The sequence below is a fragment of the Dipodomys merriami genome, unplaced genomic scaffold, assembly GCF_024711535.1.
Source record: "Dipodomys merriami isolate MVZ:Mamm:240054 unplaced genomic scaffold, mDipMer1.0.p SCAF_16, whole genome shotgun sequence".
NCBI classification, from domain to species: Eukaryota; Metazoa; Chordata; class Mammalia; order Rodentia; family Heteromyidae; genus Dipodomys; species Dipodomys merriami.
The window spans coordinates 20,844,617-20,869,119 of record NW_027202937.1 but is presented as its reverse complement, the minus strand read 5'-3'; the positions used below and the strand labels follow the sequence as shown (position 1 = coordinate 20,869,119).

Sequence of the window (24,503 nt, the reverse complement as noted above, 5' to 3'; positions counted from 1 at the left end):
CCATGGGCTTCCCTGTCATTCTGCAGCTCTTAAGGTCATGTGCTATGTTATGACAGAGCAAGGTGAAGTGTAAAAGTGTGACAAACTTTAAAAAGATATAAGGCATCGTTTACTACCCTTAGAAATTAGAGACCTCCCTACATTCATTCCCAGTCATTCAGAGAATTAAAGTTATATTCTCCTTTCTCCATGCTCCTACAGTCCTTAGGATACTCACTATATGGTGTCTACAGAAGCTACTAGACCGAATGCCAGTTTCTGGCAGTGCCTGTTTCTGACACTGGAACAACAGCACTCTGATGTCAGAGACCATAATTTCTTCATCTTTGTAATCCAGGGCCTACTGTAAAATGCTTGATACCTGCTCAAACAAGGAGTCAGTTTCATCATTTTATCCTACAGGATATTGGAAAATCCTTTCATATTCAAAAGTAACATACAATAAGCTTTTGGTTATATATTTTTCTTTTATGCAAAGTTAATTTTTTTTGAATCTCCCTTGTTATACCATCATACAATATGATTGCAAAATGTGACTTTCATAGAGTGGCAACATGTAAAACTGATTAATATCCTTAACCACTAAGCTGCCAAATATTATTATTTTGACAAGACTAAATATTATTGGTTTGAAGAAACTGTATTTTTAATTTAAAAAAAAACAGAAATGAACCCACAGACCTATAGCCAACTAATCTTCAATAAGGGAGCTAAAAATATAGAATGGAAGAAAGACAGCCTCTTCAGTAAATGTTGCTGGCAAAATTGGTTAATCACTTGTAGAAAACTAAAGCTAGAGTCTTATATATCACTCTGCACCAGAATCAACTCCAAATGGATCAAAGACCTTGGAATCAAAGGAGACAGGATGGAATAGGAGAAACCCTAGGTCTCCTTGGCACAGGCTGAAATTTTCTCAATAGAGACCCAGAAACACAACAAAGCAAAGAAAGGTTGGACAAATGGGATTGCATGAAGTTGCAGAGCTTCTGCATGGCAAAGGATGTAGCTAGCAAGATCAATAGAAAGCCCATGGACTGAGAGAAGAACTTCACTAGCCATACAACGGACAAGGTCTCATATCTAAAATATACTTGGAACTCAAAAAATTAAATCCCCCAAAAACAAATCCTCAAAGAAACAACTGCCCAATATAAGTGGGCTAAAGACTTACAGAGAAACTTCTCTGAAGAGGAAAGGATGGCCAATAGACACATGAAGAAATGCTCAACCTCCCTAGCCATAAAAGAAATGCAAATCAAAACAACAGTGAGATACCATCTCACAAAAGTTAAAATGGCGAGAATCAAGAACTCTAAAAACAACAGATGCTGGAGGGGATGTGAACAAAAGGGAACCCTACTGCATTGTTGGTGGGAGCGTAAACTTGTTCAACCACTTTGGAATGTAGTATGGAGTTCATCGAAAGACTCCACACAGAGCTCCCCTATGACCCAGCAATCCCACTTTTGGGCATTTACCCAAATGATCACAAACAAGACCATACTAAAGCTACCAACACAACTATGTTTATTGCACCATTATTTACCATAGCTAAGATATGGAACCAACCCAGATGCCCCTCAGTAGATGAATGAATCAAGAAAATGTGGTATATATACACAATGGAATTCTATGCCTTCATCAGAAAGAATGATACCACTCCACTTGTTAGGAAATGGAAAGACTTGGAAAAAATTATATTAAGTGAAGTAAGCCAGGCCCAAAGAAACACAGGTCCCATGGTTTCCCTTATTTGTAGTAACAAGCAGAAAAGGTCAGATAAGTTGTTAAGTGAAATGAACGCCAAGATAAGGACACAAGTGGTTTTTCTTTCTTGCTATTGGTTCTAACACATTTATAAGGTGATTTTTTTTGTTCTTTGTCCCTCCCCCACGGTATAACCCCTCTTTTCACTGTATTTGATGTCGGTATAATTTGTGGAGGGGAAGGGAAAAACAAGTTGTTTAAATAGGGATACAGGTGGACCCATTGCAACAATGAGATGTACAAGACATTATGTAGAAAAATGAATTTTACAACTTTGGTGTGGCTGGCTTTGAACCTGCCTCCTGAGTAGCTAAGATTACAGGTGTGAGCCCCCGGCCCCCGGCTATGAGTACTTTTCTTTTTGGACAATGTCATCCCTTCCCTTGCTCTCTCCCAGTTTTTCCCTCCCATCCCCACCCACAAGTTGTTTAGTTCATTGTTAACAACTGTCTAGTGAGTACCACTGCTGCATTTGTTCAGCCTTTGTCCCTCCATGAAATAGTATTATTTTTTCAATTTAGAAAAAGTATTTGTATAAACAGCTGGCAGGAGAATGAACAGACCTGAAGGCAAACCTACAATGGAAGATGCCATACTTAACTGGCTGTACACACCTACCCTAGAGAAACTGCCTCGAGGATGTCTTGGCAGCATCTTTCACAATGGAATCAAGTTAAATTCCACTAGTACGCAAACAGATGCCTCCTATGTAACTATTTTATGATGGAATATTCCAAATTTACACGATCTTATTTCTCTATTCCTTCTGTCCCAGCACAGTCTGGTGCCTAGAAGACGTTAGAAATATGTTGATTAACTCTGGGGCTTAGAATATGGATGTATTCATAAAAGTCCTTCCACAGGGTTTGTTGTGAAGATTGCCTAAAGATATGTGCCTGCATACATGTGCTCCAAGAATAAGGTATTGGCAATGTTATTTATCCACTACACTTACACTTGACAACGTGCTCTTATGGTATAGTCAAATAAAACAGGCGTCTTGTGCTCACTGAGCAAGTATCTGACCACTCGGAAGTACCTTTCATACACATCAATATTTTTTGCTCCCATTTTTCTCAAAGCATGTTCCTAAACTGAAGATATTCCCATGTGAACAGAAGTTCACATATTGCAAATTTAGCCCCCATAAAACAATGTTGACAGGTAGGACCTTTAAGAGGCATGTAAGCAGAGCCCTCATCCTATCTGTGTCTGTCACAAAAGCAAGTACAGCCAAGTATGCTCGGGCTCAGGCTTACCATGTGATGCCTTCAGCAGGAAGGAACTCTGCAGATACAGCCCCTCCATCATGGACTTCCCAACCTCTCTAAGACAACACACTTACATTCTTTTTAAATTATCCAAGAATTCTCTTATAGCAGCACAAAACAGACTAAGACAAAGAAACTTGAGCTATTGAAAGGATTCAAATGTGGAAAAGGACTGTGGTCAGAGATCTGATCACAGCTTCACAGAACCAGAGGTCATTAGCCAATCAAGATTCTATTCCTCTATCAGAGATCATTAACCAATCAAGACTCTATTCCTACGTCAGGAAATGAAATGTAATACTTCTGATTTCTGCTCCCTATGCAGAATAAGCTGGAGTTACATGCTTCTCTTGATACAAATGGGTTTTTAAAGTAAAGACGATTACTTGGAAAGAAATAAATCAAACAAACTGGGATATGTACGTTAAAACAGCAGAAAAATTAACCAAACAAAGAATGCTTCAATGTATAAAAATGAATTTTAATTTGAACTACGTCCAAATTATTACAAATAATAAACACGGCACGAAATAACCTATTTAACCTGCATTTATGCTATGAAGGAGAAGGAAGAGAATTAATCTTTACCTACTGTCCTGCTTGCAACACAATTTACATATTTTATCATTTTATATTATTAAGTGGTCATAATGTCAACTAAGGTAGGTATAAGTTAGGAGCGGACAGGTTGACTGGGGCTCTGAAAGACTAAGTCATTTGTTCCAGGGCTCACTGTAAATAAATGGCAAGCAGGATGTGATATCAAGCACTAGACGTTTAGCCTGATGTTTTCCCACCAGTAACTCATGCTGTACAACACTGGCAATCAATCAGCTTCTCCACCTCAGGTCTCCACAGAATGTTCTACAAACCCCTAGAACTTATCAGACTGTATTAGTTATTTCTCCTTTTTGTCTCAACTACTCTATTGTGAGCTCTGTAAAAACAGAGGCAACCGCATCTTAGTAGTTTGTGTGGCAATGTGGCAGGCATTTTGGGTTATTGTATTATTCTTGTGTTGACACCAAGGCTCTCAGACTCAAATATTTGAAATTGAGGGCCCTTTCTTCATTAGTGATCATTATGCCATCAAAAGATTGTTCTTTGAACTTAAAAAAAAAAGTTTGGTTTTGTTAGTTTACACTTTGGTTTTGGTACAGCTGTTTCTGACGTTCGAGGTAGTACCAAAGGACTATAACAGGCCTTTGTCAAATAAGCCAGTGGGAAATGAATAGATGTCAGTGTAATACGTATGAACTAACTGAATAATGTGGTTAAGAAATTACAAGTCATTCCTTTACTGACATGATCTCCTCTTAGGCATCATAGCAATAAGTACACAGGGCAATAATAATAATAAATCATTCCTTCCAATTTCTACTAGTATACATATATTGTTTTAGAAAAGTCCAGTTCTTTTAATTAATTGTACTTTACCAATAGAATATAACAACTCAAATTTATACAATTTAACAAAATTTTATTTATAACTATGAGAGGGGGAAAAAAGCTAATAGAACATGAAAAAGAAGCTATTATATTTTGTTTCTGAAACTTTTTTTCTCATTTCCAACCTTAAATACTACCTTGAGGCGCCATTAATAAATAGATAGATGAGGGGCTGGGAAGGTGGCTCAGTGGTAGAGTGCTTGCCTTGCATGCATGAGGCCCTGGGTTTGATTCCTCAGCACCACATAAGCAGAAAAAGCCGGAAGTAGTCCTGTGGCTCAAGTAGTAGAGCACTAGCCTTGAGCTGAAGAGCCCAAGGCCAGAGTTCAGGCCCCACAAATGACAAAAAAAAATTGAAAATAAAAATAAGTAAATAAATGAATGAAATACAAAGAACTATTATGAAGTACATGTGTTTTCACGTACCTAAGTGATTTCTGAAGAGAGTGAGACACATTTTAACTATGGACTCATATTCATTCTCCTCAAAGAGAAGTAATAATGAACATTCCCCTACCTTTTTTTTTTCTGGTCCCAAGGCTGGAACTCGGGGCGGGTGAACTGTCCCCTGAGTTCCTTTTACTTAAGGTTAGCACTCTACCACTTGAGCCACAGCACCACTTTCTGTGATTTAATTGGAGATAAGAGTTCCACGGACTTTTCTGCCCTGTCTGGCTTTGAACTGCAATCCTTAGATCTCAGCCTTCTGAGTGCCTTCTGAGTGGCTAAGATTACAGATGTGAGTCCCAGTTTACCTTTACCTATTAGTACTGTTAAATAGCTATTTCACTTTCCATTGAATGAATAACTGATACAATCAGTTCCCTACTGCAGACATGTAGATTTCCTTTAATTTTTCTGAAATGCATATTCTTGTATGATCTGGGTGCACTTTCTCACTCCCTTCAGAGGGAAACCAAACGAAGAGCTGACACTGATGGCTCATGTCTGTAATTCTGAATACTGAAGATAGGAGGATCCAGGATCAAAGGCAGCCAGAGCAGGAATACCTATGACATTATTATCTCCATGGAACCAAAAAGCTGAAATAAAGCTGGACTAAAGTGGTAGAGTGGTAACCTTGAGCAAAAAAACTCAGGAACACACCCAGGCCCTTTGTTCAAACCTCAGGCCTGGATACTCACACACATAAACACCACTACCATCGCCACCATCACAATCAACAAAAACAACAATTAACCTGTTAAGTTATCTAAGCAAGTTAGGAGATGTAGGAGTCCTGTTTTCCAAAATTCTCAACACCACTGCCTATTCTCAACCTTCTTAGTTTCCAGAAGCTTAGAAAACATAAAGAACTCTACCTGGTCTGTTAACCTCCCTTTCCTGATTATTGCTCATTCATATTTAGTCTTTAGTAAATGGGTTACTTAAGTCTTGGTTTCATTTTATAAGTCAGTTGGTATAGCTACTCTTTCTTATTAACTTAAAAATGTTCATTATTGCTGCCCACCCGTGGCTCACGCCAATAATCCTAGCTACTGAAATCTGAGGATCACAGTTCAAAGCCAGCCTCGCAAGTAAGTCTGTAAGATTCTTATCTCCAACTGACCACCTAAAGGCTGGGCAGCTCAAGTGGTAGAGCACCAGCCTTCAGCAAAAACACTCAGGGAGAGCAGCCAGGTCCTGATTTCAGGGGAGGAAGGGAAAGAAAGAGGGGGAGGGAGGGGAGAGAAAGAGAGAGAGAGAAAGAGAGAGAGAGAGAGAGAGAGAGAGAGAGAGAGAGAGAGAGAGAGCGCTAAAGGGGTTCTTTAAAAAAATCAATAAGGGGCTGTGAAGGTGGCTCAGTGGTAGAGTGCTTGCCTTGCATGCCCTGGGTTCGATTCCTCAGCACCACATAAGCAAAAAGAAAAAAGCTGGAAGTGGTGCTGTGGCTCAAGTGGTAGAGCGCTAGCCTTGAGCTGAAGAGCTGAGGGACAGCACCCAGGCCCAGAGTTCAGGCCCCACAACCGGACCCAAAAAATAAAAAATAAAAAAATCAATAAGCTACATCAATAAAATTGTGAATGGCAGAGTCTACCAAGTTCTTCTGGAGCCATTTTAGTTATGAAGCCCTGGCTAGAGTTATACTTACCCAACACTTTTGTCTACAGACCTTCAGGATACCTCTGTCTCACACTATTACAAGAACAGCTGTAAAACTGGCCAAACTGGCCACCAAAGCCTGCAAGTGGCCGCACCTTAGCCTGCCTCAGAATACAGGCCATGCTGAAGACCTATGGATAAACACTTGAAAAAAAAATCACGTTCCACAAAGACTGAAAGCTTTTTAGACATCCTATTCATGTCTATTTTTTGAATGTAACAGTTCCCTTTCTTAACACAGAGGGAAAAAATGACTTGCCCACTGTTTTTTGAATCTTGGTTCACAAGAAAAGGAGCTGTTTATGCTGGCTGGTGAGAACCAGAAAATTCAAACAGTGCATGGGTGGATCCCATAAAAGATGCAATATCCCCACCCTAAATGTTTCCCAACTACAGTTTATACTCAAACACAATGAAGGGCAGTTTGTCTAGGGGAAAGCAGAGAAGCCAAGTTCAGAAGTCCTGTGACAGGGAAGATCTCCAAGTATCTGTTTCTGCTCCCAGACAATCTAAGAGAAGTCTTCATCACTGTGACACCCAAGAGCTGGTGATTTGTCAGGAGGGAGGTGGCTACTCAGCACATATCAGCTCCTGTGCTTGGCATGAAGAGTGAACAGGGCAAGCCTGACCTCATTGTTAACAACCCAGACCATGATGCCAATTTCCTCTGGGGTTTATAATCAGACCTCCTACAACCATGTGGACAAGTCATAAAACATGATGTTGGAACAGTAAAGAGAGCTCCCCTATGGAGTTTCTGCAAGCAAAACCACTGACCTGAGTCACCCAGCCCTGAGTCACAGACGATACAGATCTTTGCAAAGCTAACACCCTTGCATCTCCATGCTTGCACACAACCCTTCTTCCTGGGGACAGCAGCAGAGGACTTACAGCTACTATGTGTACATAGTAGCAGTGGAGAAAACTAAGGTACTTCTGTCTACATAGTAAGGCCCTGACAATAAAGCACTAAGGGAGAGAAACTGAGAACAAAGAGAAAATGCACCGGTCACCAATATTGCCACGTTTCATTACTGAAGAGGCAGAGTGGGACAAGGTCTAGAAAGAAACAGAATGGCATAAACCCCATGCTGTCTACAATGTGCAGTAATCAAGACGACACACACAGACCATTGCTGTATAAAACCCTATAAGCATGGCAATGCATAGGCTAGACCTGACAGGCACAGAATACTTTCTATTCTAAAGTAACTAAATGGAAGAGTTCAAATCATGGATATGATTTGAACTCATGGTGAGTCTGAACTCTCAGTGCTCCCAAAGCCCATGTGATATAAAGGCTTAGTATCCAGGAGGTGCTACTAGAAGGTGGTAGAATAATAGCACCTTGGGCGAGATCCTTGGGTCATGGCGGAAATGTGTTTGAAGGGGGTTGTGGCAGTAGCTCCCCTGCTTTCTCTCCCTGTTTTCTTCTCCCTCCCTCTCCCTCTTTCTTGCTATGACATGCGTTTTCATTCCATGACATCTGCTGCCATGAACCATTGTCTATCACAGGACAGAACCAAGGCAGGTAGGCCACCCAACCCTGACAGGAACCTTTAAAACTATGAACCAACCCCGCCATGCTGCCACCCCTCCCCCCAACAAACAAAAACAACCCTCTTTTCTTTTTTTATGAGATAATTATCTCAAGAATTTCATTACAGTGACAGAAAGCGGACTAATTCAAACACAATCAATGATCTGATCAGTTTTCTTTCTTTTCCCCCTGCGTCTTTTCTCATGAGGTGGTGGGGTTAGTGGGGAGAGGCTGGTGCTCTGTATTTGTGACTTGGAATTCCTGTGGGCCACCTCCTTTGTAAGGGTGTTTTCCCACTTCTAAACAGGACTGACAGCCACAGCGATTCTGATGAGTCTGGGCTTGACAGGTGGCCTAGCTCCAAATCAGAGCACCTGGACAGCACAAGACCAGACAAGTCTTCCACGCACAGCTCAAGGGATAAAGAATGTCTAAGTTGGATGAGGTTTTAATGAATCTCTTTCTCAAAGAAATGGAAATATAGCTCTAAAAACTTCTCATGTTGGGTGACTTCACATGAGGTATGAATTAAATGACAAGGAAAAAACCCTACAGAATTCAGATAAAGGGACCAAAATTCTTTAAGGCTAGATTTAAATTAAATGTTAGGGTTTAATTTTTAATCAGCTACAGCAGTTTGCCATGCAGGAGCCTGGTAAGGAACCTGAGAAACTGGGCCATGGGGTAAAGGTAAACGATGGGGCCATTTTCCACAGTGCATTCCAAGAGCTATCAGCATTGCAAACCTTGGAAGTGTCAATGCACAGCATGGCGTGGGGTGACTCAACCAGATGGTTGTTTCCAACTGCACTGGACTGGGCATGAGCTTGGCTCTTTTCTGTTGCTGTTATTGCTGGGTAAAGTGGCTGACTCACTGAGGAGGAGTCAGGAGTCACACAACCGCTGTCTGGCACTGGTGCCAAGGATGAAAGAAGAAAACGAAGTGGCCTCCACTGTGAAGTCGGCCTCACAGAGAATGCGTGCTGGAGTTACTCAGGAGGGACTGGCACATAAAACAATAGATGTCAGAGGAAACGTCCCCTTTGTTTCTGCCTGCTGAACCGATGGCGCTTTGCACTGTCTCTCCAAGGAAGTAGCAGAGTTGGCTCAGCATCTCTTCTGCATAGTGCAGTGCATAGTATTTACAGCTCTTGGGGGAAGTTAAAACAAAGCCCAGAGTAAACACATGTCTTCAAGACTCCAGAGAACTTTTGACAGAAGGGAGAAGGTGTTAGTAGCATTCCTGGCTGGGTTCCAGGCCTGAGCACTCCAATAGAGTTTCTCCAATAGGGTCTCTTTTTGGAATGGAGAGAGAAGGGCCTGGATAGGAGAAGAACTCACAAACTTTTCTCTAGCTGACTTAGTCCACATTTACCCATTCTTAGCTTTGTCAGAGGTAGAAAGGCCGCTCTAAACTTCAGTTTTCTCATCTATCAAATAGGGACAATAACAGTTTCTATCTAATTGGGTATTTGATGATCACATTACTCACTACATGTAAGAGGATTAGAACAGTGCTAGGAACTTACTACTCAGGACTATATTTCATATTGTAGCTACTGTTATCCATCCCTACAAATACAGGTGTGCCAAATGATATCTCTGGTGTCAACAAACTCCTACAACCTGGGTGCAATCAGAGAAAGTATAAAAGATGGTAAGGTTGAGTAGAACTAAGGGAAATAGATGTGAGAAAGGAAAGAAACATTTTATATATATATATATATATATATATATATATATATATATATGTTTGTATATATATACACACACACAATATCTGAGGATCTAGATTTAAAACCATCACGGGCAGGCAAAATCTGTAAGAGCCTTATTTCCAATTAATCATGAGCAACCAGAAGAGGAATTGCCTTGAATAAAAAAGCTCAAGGACAGTACCCAGGCCCTGAACTCAATCCCTAGGAACACACACACACACACACACACACACACACACACACACACACACACACACACACACACACACACACACACACACACACTGAACTCAATCCCTAGGAACACACACACACACACACACACACACACACACACACACACACACACACACACACACACACACACACACACAGCGCTCCACTTCCAACTTTTTGGTGGTTAACTGCAAATAAATCTCACTAACTTTTCTGCCTGTGCTGGCTTTGAACCTCAATCCTCAGATCTCAGCCTCCTAAGGATTCTAGATGTAAGGCACCAGCACTCGGCTTTTTTAGGAAGACTCAACTGTATTTGCCCCTTAATAGGTTTATGTCACTTGTACTCCTCTGTAATTATACAATATAATTAACATAAATGAAGAGAAAGCTGCTAATTCCTTATAAATGCTCAGAAACAATTTGATTAAAGTGAGTCAAGAATGTTCAAGTCAGGGGCTGGGAAGGTGGCTCACTGGTAGAATGCTTGCCTTGCATGCATGAGGCCCTAGGTTCCATTCCTCAGCACCACATAAGCAAAAAAGCTGGAAGGGGCACTGTGGCTCAAGTAGTAGAGCACTAACCCTGAGCTGAAGAGCTGAGGGACAGTGCCCAGGCCCAGAGTTCAGGCCCCACAACAGACAAAAAAAAAAAAAAAGTCAGGTATATCTGAGCAATTCCTACTATAAAAAAGAAAAATGAAGAAAGAGTCACATTCAGGATTTTTAAAATAAATGTCTTTTAGTATGGCAAAGATCATTTGCAACAATCACATATATTGTAACAATTTATATCACAGATCATAAATCATATATCATTATAACAATTTTTTAATAACCAACTATGAGTGTTCCTAGTAACTATAGGAAAATTTTTTATGATTTAAACCTAATAGCTAACTATTCTTAAGTATTTCCTCCATTAGGGCACTCGCTGTGTGCCTAATAAACATACCTTCACTTTACTATTGCCTAATGTCACCCAGCTGAGAAGTGACAAAGCCACGATTTGAGCCCAAGAAGGCTCACTTCAGAGCCTTTGCTTTTAGCTACTTCTTAGAAATGTGACTTTCATTCAAATCGAGCACTTCAAACAGTAAAATATATTCTGTCTCCTTACTCCTCTTGCTTCAGCTAAGGAATGTGAAATCAATCATTTCTACCTCTGAGTACATAACCCCTACCATCAGGAGCAAAGCACAACCAACCCCCCTGCCCCTTGCTACCACAGAGCAACCGTGAACAGAATAAGAGGCAGATGTACAACCTATCTCCTGAGTTGCAGGATATTAACAATGCCTGAACACACATGCTTTCAGCAAATTTGAACATGCCATATGGTTAGAATGGTTAACATAATCTCTAAATCAACAAGACCAGGAGAAGCATTCTCAACTTCTTTGACCCCTACATATCCTACCATCATATTGGGTTTCATACCTGGCATTAAACTAATAGGAAACCAAGTAGAAAATTAAAAAAAAAAAAAAACCCAAGGTGACTGTCACTTTTATCTACCAACATCGTACATTTTATGAAATTTTTTAGCTATTAATTCATTTCAAGAATACATTAAATGCAACTGGGCATGGTAGCTCACCCCTATCGTCCTAGCTATTCAGAAGGCTGAGACTGGGAAGATCGTGGTTGGAAGCCAGCCTGGGTAAAAAGTTGATGAGACCTCCCTATTCTATCAATAACTAGGCACTAGAAGGGGGGAAAGGAGGGACGGGGATAAATGACTGTTAACCCAACTATATAGAATGCATAAATAGGAGATTTCAGTCCAGGCTGGCTAGGGGAAAATGTGAGATCATATTCCAAAAATAACAAAAGCAAAAAGGGGAAGAAGTGAGTGGGGACATGGTTCAAGTTGTAGAGTACCTGACATGCAAGTACATGTTCAAAGTACCATGATTCCCCCAGTTCCCCAAAGAAAATAAGTATCTTACTTGTAATCAGCAGTGACTTAAATATTTATAAAGATGCTCAAGTTGACCAGAATTAGCTACAATAAATAACTTCCATGTGGCTCTCTGTACAAGTGCAAGCATACTTGAAGTAGGGGGAGAATATGGGTTATGTATGGGTTATGTAGGGGGAGAATATGCTATGATTTAGGTTTCTAATCCAGCACTAAGGGTTTTTTTTTGTTTTGCTCAGATTCAGAAGTATCAGCCAAAGCCGTGCACTGGTGGCTCACGTCTATAATCCTAGCTACTCAGAAAGCTGAGATCTGAGGATCTTGGTTCAAAGCCAGCCAGGGCTGGAAAGTCCCTAAAACTCTTATTTCCAATAAACCACTCAGAAAACGGGAAGTGGCACTGTGGCTCAAGTCACAGAGCACTAGCCTTGAGCTGAAGAGCTGAGGGACACTGCCCAAGCCCAGAGTTCAAGGCCCACGACCCGTCAGCCAGACAAACATGATAACTACCTGGCTCAAGGGTAAGAGGAGGAAGTGATAATACATTTTAAATGTAAAAATGCCTCAAAGAGTAACTCCATGCAATGCCAATGGCTTAACAAACAAGCCTTTGATTTATCCATCCCAGCTGTGCCACCAGCATAAAATGGCTGATTCATGTTTTCTCAGAGAGCTGGGGGGATGGTGGGGAGGAGGGCCACAGGCAGCCCTGAGATCCTACTAGGCCATGTCTCCACCCAGTCACAGAGGTAGTTAAAGGGATTCACAAAGGTTATCTTTATCTCCCCCAGAGCCTAGCAGCTTATAGCAAAGCCAGATCTCCTAAATCCCAGCACTGAGGTATTTTCTCTCCAAAGTACTGAAGCTAGTCACAGTGAAGCAACAGTAAAAATGATGATGAATATTAAGTGACAGCTTTCTATATGTCCAGTACTGGCTTAGGTACTTCACAAGAACATGTCATTTAGTGAACATGTCATTTAGTCCTCAGATCAACCTCTTACTATGGTCATTCAGAACTATTACTACTCTTCACGTATGAGGAAACAGAAGCATAATGAGATTCAACTTCCACAGGTAGAAGGTGGAGGGGCCGACCCTTGGAGCCCACCATTGTCATCTGCTCCAACCAACCCACTGCAATGCCATTGCGCATACTCGCCTGAGAGCATTTCTTATAGCTTTTCATAAAGAGCCAAACATCACTGAGAATTAAACATTTTGACACACCATTCTTAAGAGCCCTGGATTCTTTTGGCCCTCTCAATCCATGCATGCCCCTCCCACCAGCCCCCAGTCTTGAGAGCTGCTTTGAAAGTCCAGAGTCAGTATCAATGATGCCATTATTCATTCAGCCTGACAAATAGGATGGCTTCAGGAAATAAGGATTTCCCCCTCTCCATTTCCCCTATTTCCCACCAGGGAATGAATGCTTCTCTCTTAATGTTTCTATTCACAGTTAAGAACTGCGATTTCTTTTTAAATGAAGGAAAAAGGGAAAATCAAATTAGTATGGAAACCAATCAACTAATCTACAAGTGGTACATTTACTAGGTAGATCATTTGGATGAAATGTTGAGAAAACAGCAACCAAGAAATTATGTTTTGCTAAGACAGTCACATAATATATACAATAATGAAGATATCTAAAAAATAAAACAAACAAACAAAAACTTTCCCCAAGCTTTGTAAAGAGCCATTACTCTTTGAGCTAAGAGATATTCTTTCCGGGCTAACTGGACATGGTCTTTTGAAGTGTTCATGCAAGTAAACTTCAGGAAATGGTTTTTACTATCAGTATATTACAATTTTTTTTACACTTTTAAGGTATTTCTGAACATATAATGTAGAGCTACAGAAATCTTTTATTCTGCAACTGAAATTCATCACTGGATTTAATGATTCTACAGTTGGCTGAGAACAGTTTGTGGGCCAGAGCTGTAGGGGGGAAAAGGTCTTGTAACTGGGCACTGGTGGCCCTACCTGTAATCCTCACAAGAGGCTCACAGGAGGCTGAGATCTAAGGATGGCAGTTTGAACCTACCCAGGGCAGAAAAGTCTGTGAGGCTCTTATCTCCAATTAACCACAAAAAGCCACAAGTAGAGCTCAAGTGGTACAGTGCTATTCTTGAGTACAAAAGCTCAGGGACACCACCCAGGCCCAGAGTTCAAACCCTAGGACTGGCAAAACAAAAGCAAAAAAAAAAAAGAAAAAAGAAAAACCTTGTAACATTTAGAGTGAATTATCCCCAAATGTTGTTTGATAAGCATTTTTAAGTATGTTTTTTATTGTAAAAATAGTGTACAGAGGGGTTACTGTTACATGAATAAGGTAATGAGTACATTCCCTATCAAGCATTGTTACCTCCTCCTTTGTTTTTCCCCTACCATCCCTTCCCTCCCCACCTCCCCAACTTCCCTCCCCCCCACCAATTTGTAAAGTTCGTTTTCAACATAGTATCTTGTACATCTCATTTTTACAATGGGTCAACCTTTATCCCTATTTAAACCTTTTGTTTTTTCCCTTCTCCTCCCCAAATTAGGAAAGTGTATATACAAGATGCAGGGCACCAGAATCAAATACAGTGAAAACAGAGGTTATACCATGGGGGAAGAACACAAAAGAAACACATAGTACATTATAAATCACATAGTACATTATAAGTACATTAAAAACAATAGCAAGAAAGAAAAAAAACCACTTGTCCCTGTCTTGGGGTTCATTTCACTTAAGATCATCTTATATGGTCACATGTACATGTCTTTTTACCTTTTCTGCTTGTCCTAGACATACACTAGTTATTGGGCCTGGCTTACTTCACTTAGTATAATTTTTTGCATGTCTTTCCATTTCCTAACAAATGGGGCAATGTCATTCTTTCTGACGGAGGCATAGAATTCCATTATATATATCACATTTTTTTGATCCATTCATCTACTGGGTTGGTTCCATATCTTAAGCTATGGTAAATAATGCTGTGATAAACATAGTTGTGCGGGTAGCTTTGGTATGACCTTTGTTTGTGATTGTTTGGGTAAATGTCCAAAAGTGGGATTGCTGGGTCATAGGGGAGTTCTATGGTAGTCTTTTGAGGAACCTCCATACTGTTTTCCAAAGTGGTTGAACAAGTTTACACTCCCACCGACATCCCCTCCAGCATCTGTTGCTATTAGATTTCTTGATTATAGCCATTCTAACTGGGGTGAGGTAGAATCTGAATGTTGCTTTGATTTGCATTTCTTGTATGGCTAGAGAGGTTAAGCATTTCTTCAAGTGCCTATTGGCCATTCTTATTTCCTCTTCAGAGAAGTTTCTCTTTAAATCTTTAAGCATTTTTCTGTTTTTTCTTCCCATGTTATTTTTTCTTAAGGGTTTCCTACACTGAACACAGAATGAACACTGAAAGCATTGTTCTGAGACTTTTTGGTTTCCTGGGTTATATAAGAGGAATTAACAATAGACACTGGCTGGGGCATAGACTGGGTAGTGAGAAGTCACAAGGCCATGTGATGGGGAGGTACATGGGTTTCCACTACAAACAAACTCTAATGTAGTTCAGAGAGTACAGGTTCTATTCAGTAAATGATGAAAGGTCCTGGAAGATATTTGAGAAATGCATAAGAAGCTTTAGTTGAGAAGACTTATCTGCTGCATCCTGAATAACAGCAATTCAGAAGGTGAGACAGTGGTGGGCTTTGTACAGCTATAGCATCTGTCCCTATTGGTGTCTGAAACCAAAGGAAATGGTCTACTGGTGTTCTTGATTTAAACCTCAAAGCACACATATCCAGCAAACACACACACACACACACACACACACACCACATACAGTGCTAAAAATCCAGACACACACACACACACACACACACACACACACACACACACACACACACACACACACACACACACACACACACACACACACACACACACACACACACACACACACACACACACACACACACACACACACACCACATACAGTGCTAAAAATCCAGACAGTGTTCCAGACTTTGCAGAATTTATTACAAGTCCCAAAGGGATGATAAAAAAGACAAATTAATTACAACAAACATTAAAAATGAGCCATTCATTTTCATAAAATACATTACTGAAGTTGCAGGCAGGATGTCTGGAAAGGCTAATTTACTCAATGTGAGCAACTGAAGTAATCTTTCTAGCTCATGATGATTAACTTTTGAAAACACTGTCAAATAATTTCCCAACAAGTTCACTTTATTATGTAGCAAGAAAAGACCTAATAACCAAAAGCTAAGTTTCTGTAAGCATATAACTTTCTCTTATTGTCCAATCTTTTAAAACACACACACATACATATACCCTTTATAATACATATATACAAATATACATATGAGTAAATGTGGTATACATACGTATTTATTAAGTAAAAAAGTAATTCAGTAAACACTGTTAATGTTATAAGGAGATTCTGAGTCCCCTTGTTATACTCTGAATGAATTATTAGTTCAATGGATCTACTGTGAAAATCCTAACAATAGTCAATAACAATGCATTTTGTTCTTGAAAATCACTGAGGTTTTCAAGTATTCTTAGTACAAAAAATAAGTACAAGAGACAATATGTTAATTAGCTTGATTTAGCTATTCCACATTATACTATTTTAAAACATATTGTACATGATACTGTTAATTAAAAAATAATTCAAAGAGATAAAACTATACTTCCCTCTTGAATTAAGTAATGACTGATGTTCAGGAGGTCAGAGAGGTGTCACTCAAGGCCATCAGTAATAAAACAGCAGTGAGCTGTGTATTACATGAGATGGTAATAAATGCTCAAAGACAGAATATCAGCCAACAGGAAGTTGAGAGACATTTCTCTGAGGAACATGTACTTTTGTTCATGTGATCACTGACTGCTTAGGGCACATAGGGTCTGACAAACCAACATCACCATGCTTTGCTTATGTAAACAGAGTAGGGCAATTGTTTGACATTTAGTGACAAGAAATGCACAGCAAATTAAGCCATCATGTGACCATTACAGCAGATATCATTACAACTTGAAGCAATGTGTTCCATCAATTCCCATCTCTGAACATGATACCCTTTTGCAGGTAAAAAATTGGAAGCTTCAGGAGGATTCAAAAAACTGCTCAAAGGTGATTTGAAAATGAATGGTAGACTTGGTTCTGAAACCAAATTCCTTCCTTCCTTCCTTCCTTCCTTCCTTCCTTCCTTCCTTCCTTCCTTCCTTCCTTCCTTCCTTCCTTCCTTCCTTCTTTCCTTCCTTCCTTCCTTCCTTCCTTCCTTCCTTCCTTCCTTCCTTCCTTCTGTTGTGCTGGAGGTTGAACCTAGGGCCCTGTACATGCTAGGCACGTGCTCTAGCACTGAGCTACATCCCTAGCCTGAAACCAAATCTTATTGACCACCTGCTAGAAGTGAAAAGAATGTGAATTACATAGGAAAAACAAATTCTAGAATAATTCTAGAAAATGAAGTTAAAGGGAGAGACCAGATATAACTCAAAGAGTCAACTTACCGGCATATTTTGTAGTGTTAGATTCATCCATGGACCAAAAGCAATAATCAAAGGCAAATACCTGAATGGAAGAACAAAATATTAAAACTTAATTCATTCCTTATGAGTAAATGAGGCTTAAAAAAACTCAGTGAAGATGAGAAGAATGTTCAAGAAGATCTGATGAACAGACTGCAATTATTTTGATGCTCTTAACCCTTAACTGTTGTTTGTTTTTTAACTAAACATATGGCTGTCCTATGGTAGAATGAATTCATATGAAATTACTGTTTATCTAGAATCCAAATAGGCAAGCATCTTAACCATTTAAAATACACTTGATGAGAAAACAACAACAACAACACTTTTTCTAGCAAAGTCACTGGTGTCCAGAGAAACCTTTTGGCTCAAGTTAAGAGTAAAATGATAATCTTTGAGTTATATTAATTACCTCTCCTAGCTTTCCACACTCTTGTTTCTAATACAGCAAAGCTCAAAACTCTCCACATTCCTAATCTTGGCTTCCTTTCCCCTTCTGCTTCAACATGCAATATCCAGCCAATTCCTGTTAATAAATCAATAAGATCCTCTTGTAGACATGAGCTTTCTGCACAGTTACCGAGTGCCAACCATCTATGAGGGAAGTCAATTGCTTCCTCCCACAAAATTGATCCCACCACTGTTTCCACACAGTACCACTGTGTTCCAGCCATTAGTATCAAATACAAAGCAATGCTGCCCAAAGAAGTTTCCTGAGATAGTCCATGAAAAACAGGATGAAGTCCTGTGGGAGAAGGTACACTTTACCCTACTTGAGTGTCAAGGCAATTCTCAGTATTAAGTAACTCTGAAAAGTCTTCCAGTGAAGAAACCCATGCAACTGCTTGTTTGTTTGTTTGTTTGTTTTAATTTCTCCACTGAATTTTTGGTGAGGAATCCCCTTTTGGGGGGGAACTAATACCAACATGCCTTGGAACTAGTATTTCTTCTCAGTATAGCTCTTAGAAAACTCTGGTCCAGATGACTCTCCTCTAAACTCCTTGCTAGAGCCTTTTTTCTCCTGCAGTCCAAACATGTGTAGGAATCCTTCAATGCTTCATCATTTCAAAGAGACCTTTAGCACTGAATAAATAAAATCCATGCTCTGGCTCATTTGAGATTGAACACCATGATGGCTTTCTAGATTATCTCCCCCCAAGTTCTGTGGCTACAGTGGAATCTGTTCTTCCCTTGGAGTTACTGGATTCCATTCTCTTTTCCACTGCTACGCTTCAAAATGCCTCATACTTCTTAAGACCAGTTCAATGCATTTTTTTGTTCAGGAAGTATCCCTTGGTTAAATCCAAAGGATGTTGTCCCTTCTCTGAAATATCTCAACACTGCTTTATCCTTTCATGGATCCTATTCCTATTATTCTATTTCCATTAATCCCTATAAGATCTCTGCATGTTTTCTTGGTTACTGTGTTTCTGGAGGGGGAGGATGGGGTTGGTGCTAGTTGTATCAGTCCTGGGGGGGCTTGAACTCAGGACCTGGTCTGCTGTCTCTAAGTTTTTGTTTTGTTTTTCTTAAGGCTAGCGCTCTACCACTTGAGCTACACCTCCACTTCCAGCTTTTTGTTGGTTAATTTGAAAGATATGAGTGTCATGAACTTTCCTGCCTGGGCTGGCTTTGAGCTGAGATCCTCAGATCTTAACCTACTGCACAGCTACAGTACAAGCATGAGCCACCAGTGCCCAGCTGATCTGTGCATGTTTTAATCTCCCCTTGAACCTTAAACCTCCCCTTAAAACTCTTGAAGGCAAGAACCAGGTCTAATTCATTTTTTTGTTTTTTATAAACATTGTATTATCTTTAGTGGTTTAAATTCAACGTGTCAGTTTATAACACATTTTGACCAATGTCCCCCTTCCATTATTCTCCCCTATCTCTCCCACCCCACCCACCTCCTCAAGTTACCCAGTTCCATTTTCACATATGTTCACTGGATATTAACATTGCATTCCTACAACTTTCCTCTTTCCATTCATCTACCCTCCCACCCTGGACCTTCCCCCGCCCCCCCCCCACACACATACAATAACATGTTTCTGGTAGTCATTTTGTTAAGTTGTAAGCAAATTCATCTTTGAAGCCTGAAATGTTCCTATCAGTTACTTTAAAATTATTTACTGAGTGATTAATTTGAAATTCTGTAAAGAAACAAGTGTTTTTTTTTTAATTTTTAACCTAAAAAAACAATGTTATACTCTGTTTCATCATCGCAGAGATATTATTTTCGTGTATTTACAACTGGTGCAGGTATATACAATAAGCCCAGTTTACATCAAACCCACATCGGAAGTCAAGTGTGATGCAAGTGTGTACACATACATAGATACATGTTCACTCTAGTTTCATAACTAATTTTCAAATGAACAGCCATGAAAAAGTTTCTGTCAACACAGTGTGGAATATTTACTGCATCCGAGAACTCTTCAAAACTCAAGAGACCACAAAGGCACAATACAGTTAATATAATACTGCTGCCTTCAAGAAGGCTGAACTTCAACTCTTTTCCCAAGAGATATAGATTTGTCTTGTTTTTAAACATTTCCAGAAAAGGAGCTACTAAAACTTTCATTCTGTGAGACAACATTTAGCTTTCATTCCTAGGACACTTTCCTGTTTTCCCCAGCTCAGTCAACTCTTCTTTAAGTAGCCAACAGAGGCTATTTCCCAATTTTGACTTATCTTTATTATTGCCCTATGGAAAACCAATAGATTCCTTTAGTAGTTCCTTATAGAGTAAAATAATCATTTACTTTTAATATGTTTTTATGCTTACTTCAAATTATGTTTTATTTCTTTCTAATTGATACTGTGGCTTGACCTCAAGGCTACCTGCTTTCATATGGCTTTTGCACTCACAGCTAGCATGCTCTCTACCAGCATGTGTGTGTGTGTGTGTGTGTGTGCGTGCGCACGCGTGCACACGCGTGAACGTGCGTGCTTCATACCAGGGCTTAAACTCAGGGCCTGAGTGCTGTCCCGTACTGTTCTCACTCAAGGCACTCTACCACTTGAGCCACGGCTCTACTTCCAACTTTTTGATAATTCATGATAATCAGTCTAACAGACTTTCTTGTTTGTGCTGGCTTCAAACCTTAATCTTCAGATCTCAGCCCTCAGAGTAGCTCGGATTATAGGCATGAGTCAACAGAGCCCAGCCAGTCTGACATTTTACTGGTTAATTGAAGCCAGCATCTACTGGACTTTTCTACACAGGTTAACTTCAAACTTCAATCTTCAGATCTCAGCTTCTTGAGTAGACAGGATCATAGGTGTAAGTGACCTGCACCTGGCCCAAACTTATTTTTAATAGTTTGCTAATCTGTATACTAAAGGTTTAGAAAACTATTAACTGGCATTCATAGGAATGATACTTAAAAAATAAAATCCACCTAAAACTGTGAGAGTCTATTAATAAAAAGCAATCCCAAATTCTGTGACAATTTCCATTGCCAACAAAATGCTAGCTGTTTAAAGTTGTTTCTGTTGATATTAATAATAAAAAAGATAAAAAAGAATTTTAACTTTAGGTATTTGCCCCTAAAATTTCCTGGAGAAAAAAAAATTTTTCTGGCCAAAGAAATTTCAGGCTGGTGATTCCTCAAAACAGTCACAGAGTCCACATTATTACTTTAACTATTAGGAAGAAGTTGAAACTCAGAAATCCTAGGCTCTTCTGTGTGGGTCTAATTTTTAACTCTAGCTAGTAAGCACCTTGGTGACAGGAACTGGGTTTTATGCATCTTATTGTGAGTGGTCAGTATGGTCCAGAGCAGCCACTGCAGATAGTATTTTTTTCAGTGTCAACTGAAATGAGCCTGAAATGAATGTGAGTACTATAACAAATAAGCAGTTCAAGCTGTTTCATTTCTGTCAGATACATACTTTAGAGGAAGATGGTTCCTTGAATGGACCAAATTTGGTGGCTAGATGGGCACGTTTAGCCCTTTAGCACTCCATTATTCCATTATTTTAATGGATGAGCAAATAAGTCCCATCATGTACAATTTGGAGTTCACACAGATTTACAACAAATTACTTACTTGACTACTACGAGAAAACCTGTTATGACTGGTATTAAGGAATCCTAAGGATGCTTATAATAATTTCCTTAATCACTTTCATGTAATCTTTTTTTTCTTTGTCTTGGGATTTGTAGGATGTGTGCTTGCTAAGCAGGTACTCTACCAATGGAGCCACTCCACCAACCAGCATCATTTTCTGCCATCTTGTCAATTATTACTGTTATCCTTGGCCAAAATTTATAATTGAATAACACAAGGATTGTTGCATAAAGAGAGATGAGTTTGTTGTTTTTTTTTTAAACAAAGTGTTCTGATTTTCCAGTACAAAGTCCATTGACATTTAACAAGAAATCAAAACATTTCCTGGAATTATTCCTTCACCGATCACTTCAACCAAATTGAACAGCCTTTTTCCCCCCAGACCACCATGTCATATGAAAGAATCATGTTATTTAGAGACGTTAGCTCATTTTGTCAGAATTCCTCAATACCTATTTCATTATTCACAATGAAGTCACTAGGATATTAAACTATAGTGTGGAAGATGGAAGACTTCTTCACATATTCAACTAAGAAAAATAAAAATAAAAATGGGAACCACGTGACTTTTTTATTTAACCAGATCCACCAAACGTTGTGGGGGCATTTTTCACCAAGACATTCCTACCTTTCCAACTAGAAAGGACGCCAAAAAGTCCAGACATTCTCCAGCAATTCTTAAAGTCTGAAAGCCATTGTTTTCATTGCCTTCAACTCCACCTTCTCTGAATCCCACGCCTTCCTGTTACTCCCAGTTTGTAAAACTCATCCCAGGGTTTAATTCCCTGCAGCTTTTGCTCTGCCGCTTCTCTAATTCCGTCAGTCTCTTAAAAACATTAGCTTTGCATTTTTGTGAACCATGGAACATCCAGCAAAGTTGCTGATGCTGTTTCTAATAAGACACAAACGTTGAGTGAAATCTACTCTGAAGTGATAAGAGGTCTAGGACTTGTGAGCAGCATGTAGCACAAACTCTGTCCTTAGTACTAATTCTAGTGGTATGTTTCTGCAAAATCCAATTTACAGCTTAAAAATAAAAAGAAAGTATGTTCAATGTTCTTTGTAGAATAAGAAAAACATTAGGTAAATGTAAAAATAAAAAGAAGAAAATGGCAGTTGGGTGTGGTAAGGCAAATTATAATCTAACACTAGGAAGGCTGAGGCAGAAGTAGCCTGGGCTACTTAGTAAAATCCTGTTTTCAAAAAGAGACAAGCAAACCAACAAACACCAAATATAATAGCACCTTTACTTCGGAAATCATCAACAAAGAGCTTTGTTTTCCCAATATTTTATAATTTCACCAGACAAAAGTAGTCTGAGAATTCTATTTTCGAGAAAATTCCAGATGGCTTACCTATTAAACTGTCTTGGAAATCTATTTTCACATACAATGGCCTTATAAAACGACAGCACAGACTGGTAAGTGTAAACTCTTCAGTCGCCCAGCCTTATGATGCAGGTATCACATGAGCACTTTGTCAAAGCCTCAATTTCACTTAGGGGTGACAAGCCCACAGCCACTTGTACATAGAATCCGTGTACCTTTGACAAAACGACATTAGCACGTTCCTCTCTGCCCCTGTATCTCACGCAAATGGTCAGCTACCTCCTCAGCTCTGACGGCCTCCACCAATGACCACGAACTCTTTTGGGTGGATTGAGCATAGTGAGAAGATCGGGGCAAAAAGAAGAGAACAAAGATTTGTGGGGAAGCCCTTTTTCCCACAGCCCCTCCTCCTCCTCACCTTGACTTCCTATCCAGTGAGACATAACTCATCCTCTGTCAAACATCATCTCTATTTGTACTACACTGTAAAAGTAATTCTTCATTCCTCTGTGCTGTCTTAGGCAACAACTTTGCCTCTCGGTAAGACATGCCTATCTACCTAAGTGATAGTTTGCATTGTTTTGCATTGTAGGCCTTAACCATAATGTCTACTGATAGAATAGCTGGCACATAATATACACTATATATGACAGGAACTTGCTAGCTCCCATATTCAAAATCAAAGGGGTTTTCCCATGGGATAAAGTCTGCTGTATGGACTTGTCTGCTGTGTATGAACAGTGTGTCTTTCCCCTTCGATACCGTCTTCATCCTTTCAGAACAATACAGCCACTGTTCATATCAGCAGACCCAGCTGTCATTAACAACCAGGCCTGCCCCTACCTGCTATGAAAGCTGTGCCTCAGAGACTGCCCGTGAGCCTCCATTTCTCTTGTTTCAAGAAGACTGACTTGGTCAACGTCCTATCTTGCGGTTATTTTCTAACTTTGTTGAATTGAAACACTACAACTAATATGAAGGACATAGTTCACGTGTGTCACCACCTTTGTGTTATAAAAATGAGTTATACTGAAAGACAATGGAAGTTCTGTTTTATTTCGTGTTGAAATTTTCCTTTTAATGCTGATACAATGTTTCTGATTTCAACGCTGATTCAATGTGGAGTTGATTAATAAATGAAGAGTTAAATTTCACTCATCTTTAAAACTGCAATGAAATTTTAAGGAAAGCCCAGCCCTGAAAGCCTATCTCATCATGGGATTGTCTTCACTGCTATTTGCAGAAGTTGCTCAGCCAGCACAACCGCCAGCCTGGATTTGACCATAGTTGCCATGGCCCATGAAGAAGAAACACCAAGAGCCATTAGCCTTACTACTGTACTAGTCAGTTTTATTGACAGACCCCATCCTCTTGTTTAAAAATCTGTCAAGTCACTGATGGCTTTTTGCAATGTAATTAATCATTTCCTTTATATATGCTTAAGTATCTACATATAAACAATGTCTTGGGTTACATAGTCAACACTGCTGGGTGGTGAAGATGTCAAAGCATCTCAACGATTCAAAGCAAGTCAATAGCATCAGCTGCCATCTATCTCTAAGAAGTA

General features: G+C 39.6%; 1 protein-coding gene across 4 annotated transcripts in view; it reads right to left on the bottom strand.

Annotated features, from left to right (window-relative positions):
* The window catches only part of Kif13a (kinesin family member 13A), a 164,499-nt gene that overhangs the window by 71,081 nt on the left and 68,915 nt on the right, over positions 1-24,503 (bottom strand). For all 4 annotated transcript variants that reach the window (XM_070024502.1, XM_070024503.1, XM_070024504.1 and 1 more), the window contains exon 4: positions 17,515-17,575. In XM_070024502.1, coding sequence (XP_069880603.1) covers positions 17,515-17,575 — 61 coding nt within the window. The remainder of the gene's footprint in view (positions 1-17,514; positions 17,576-24,503) is intronic.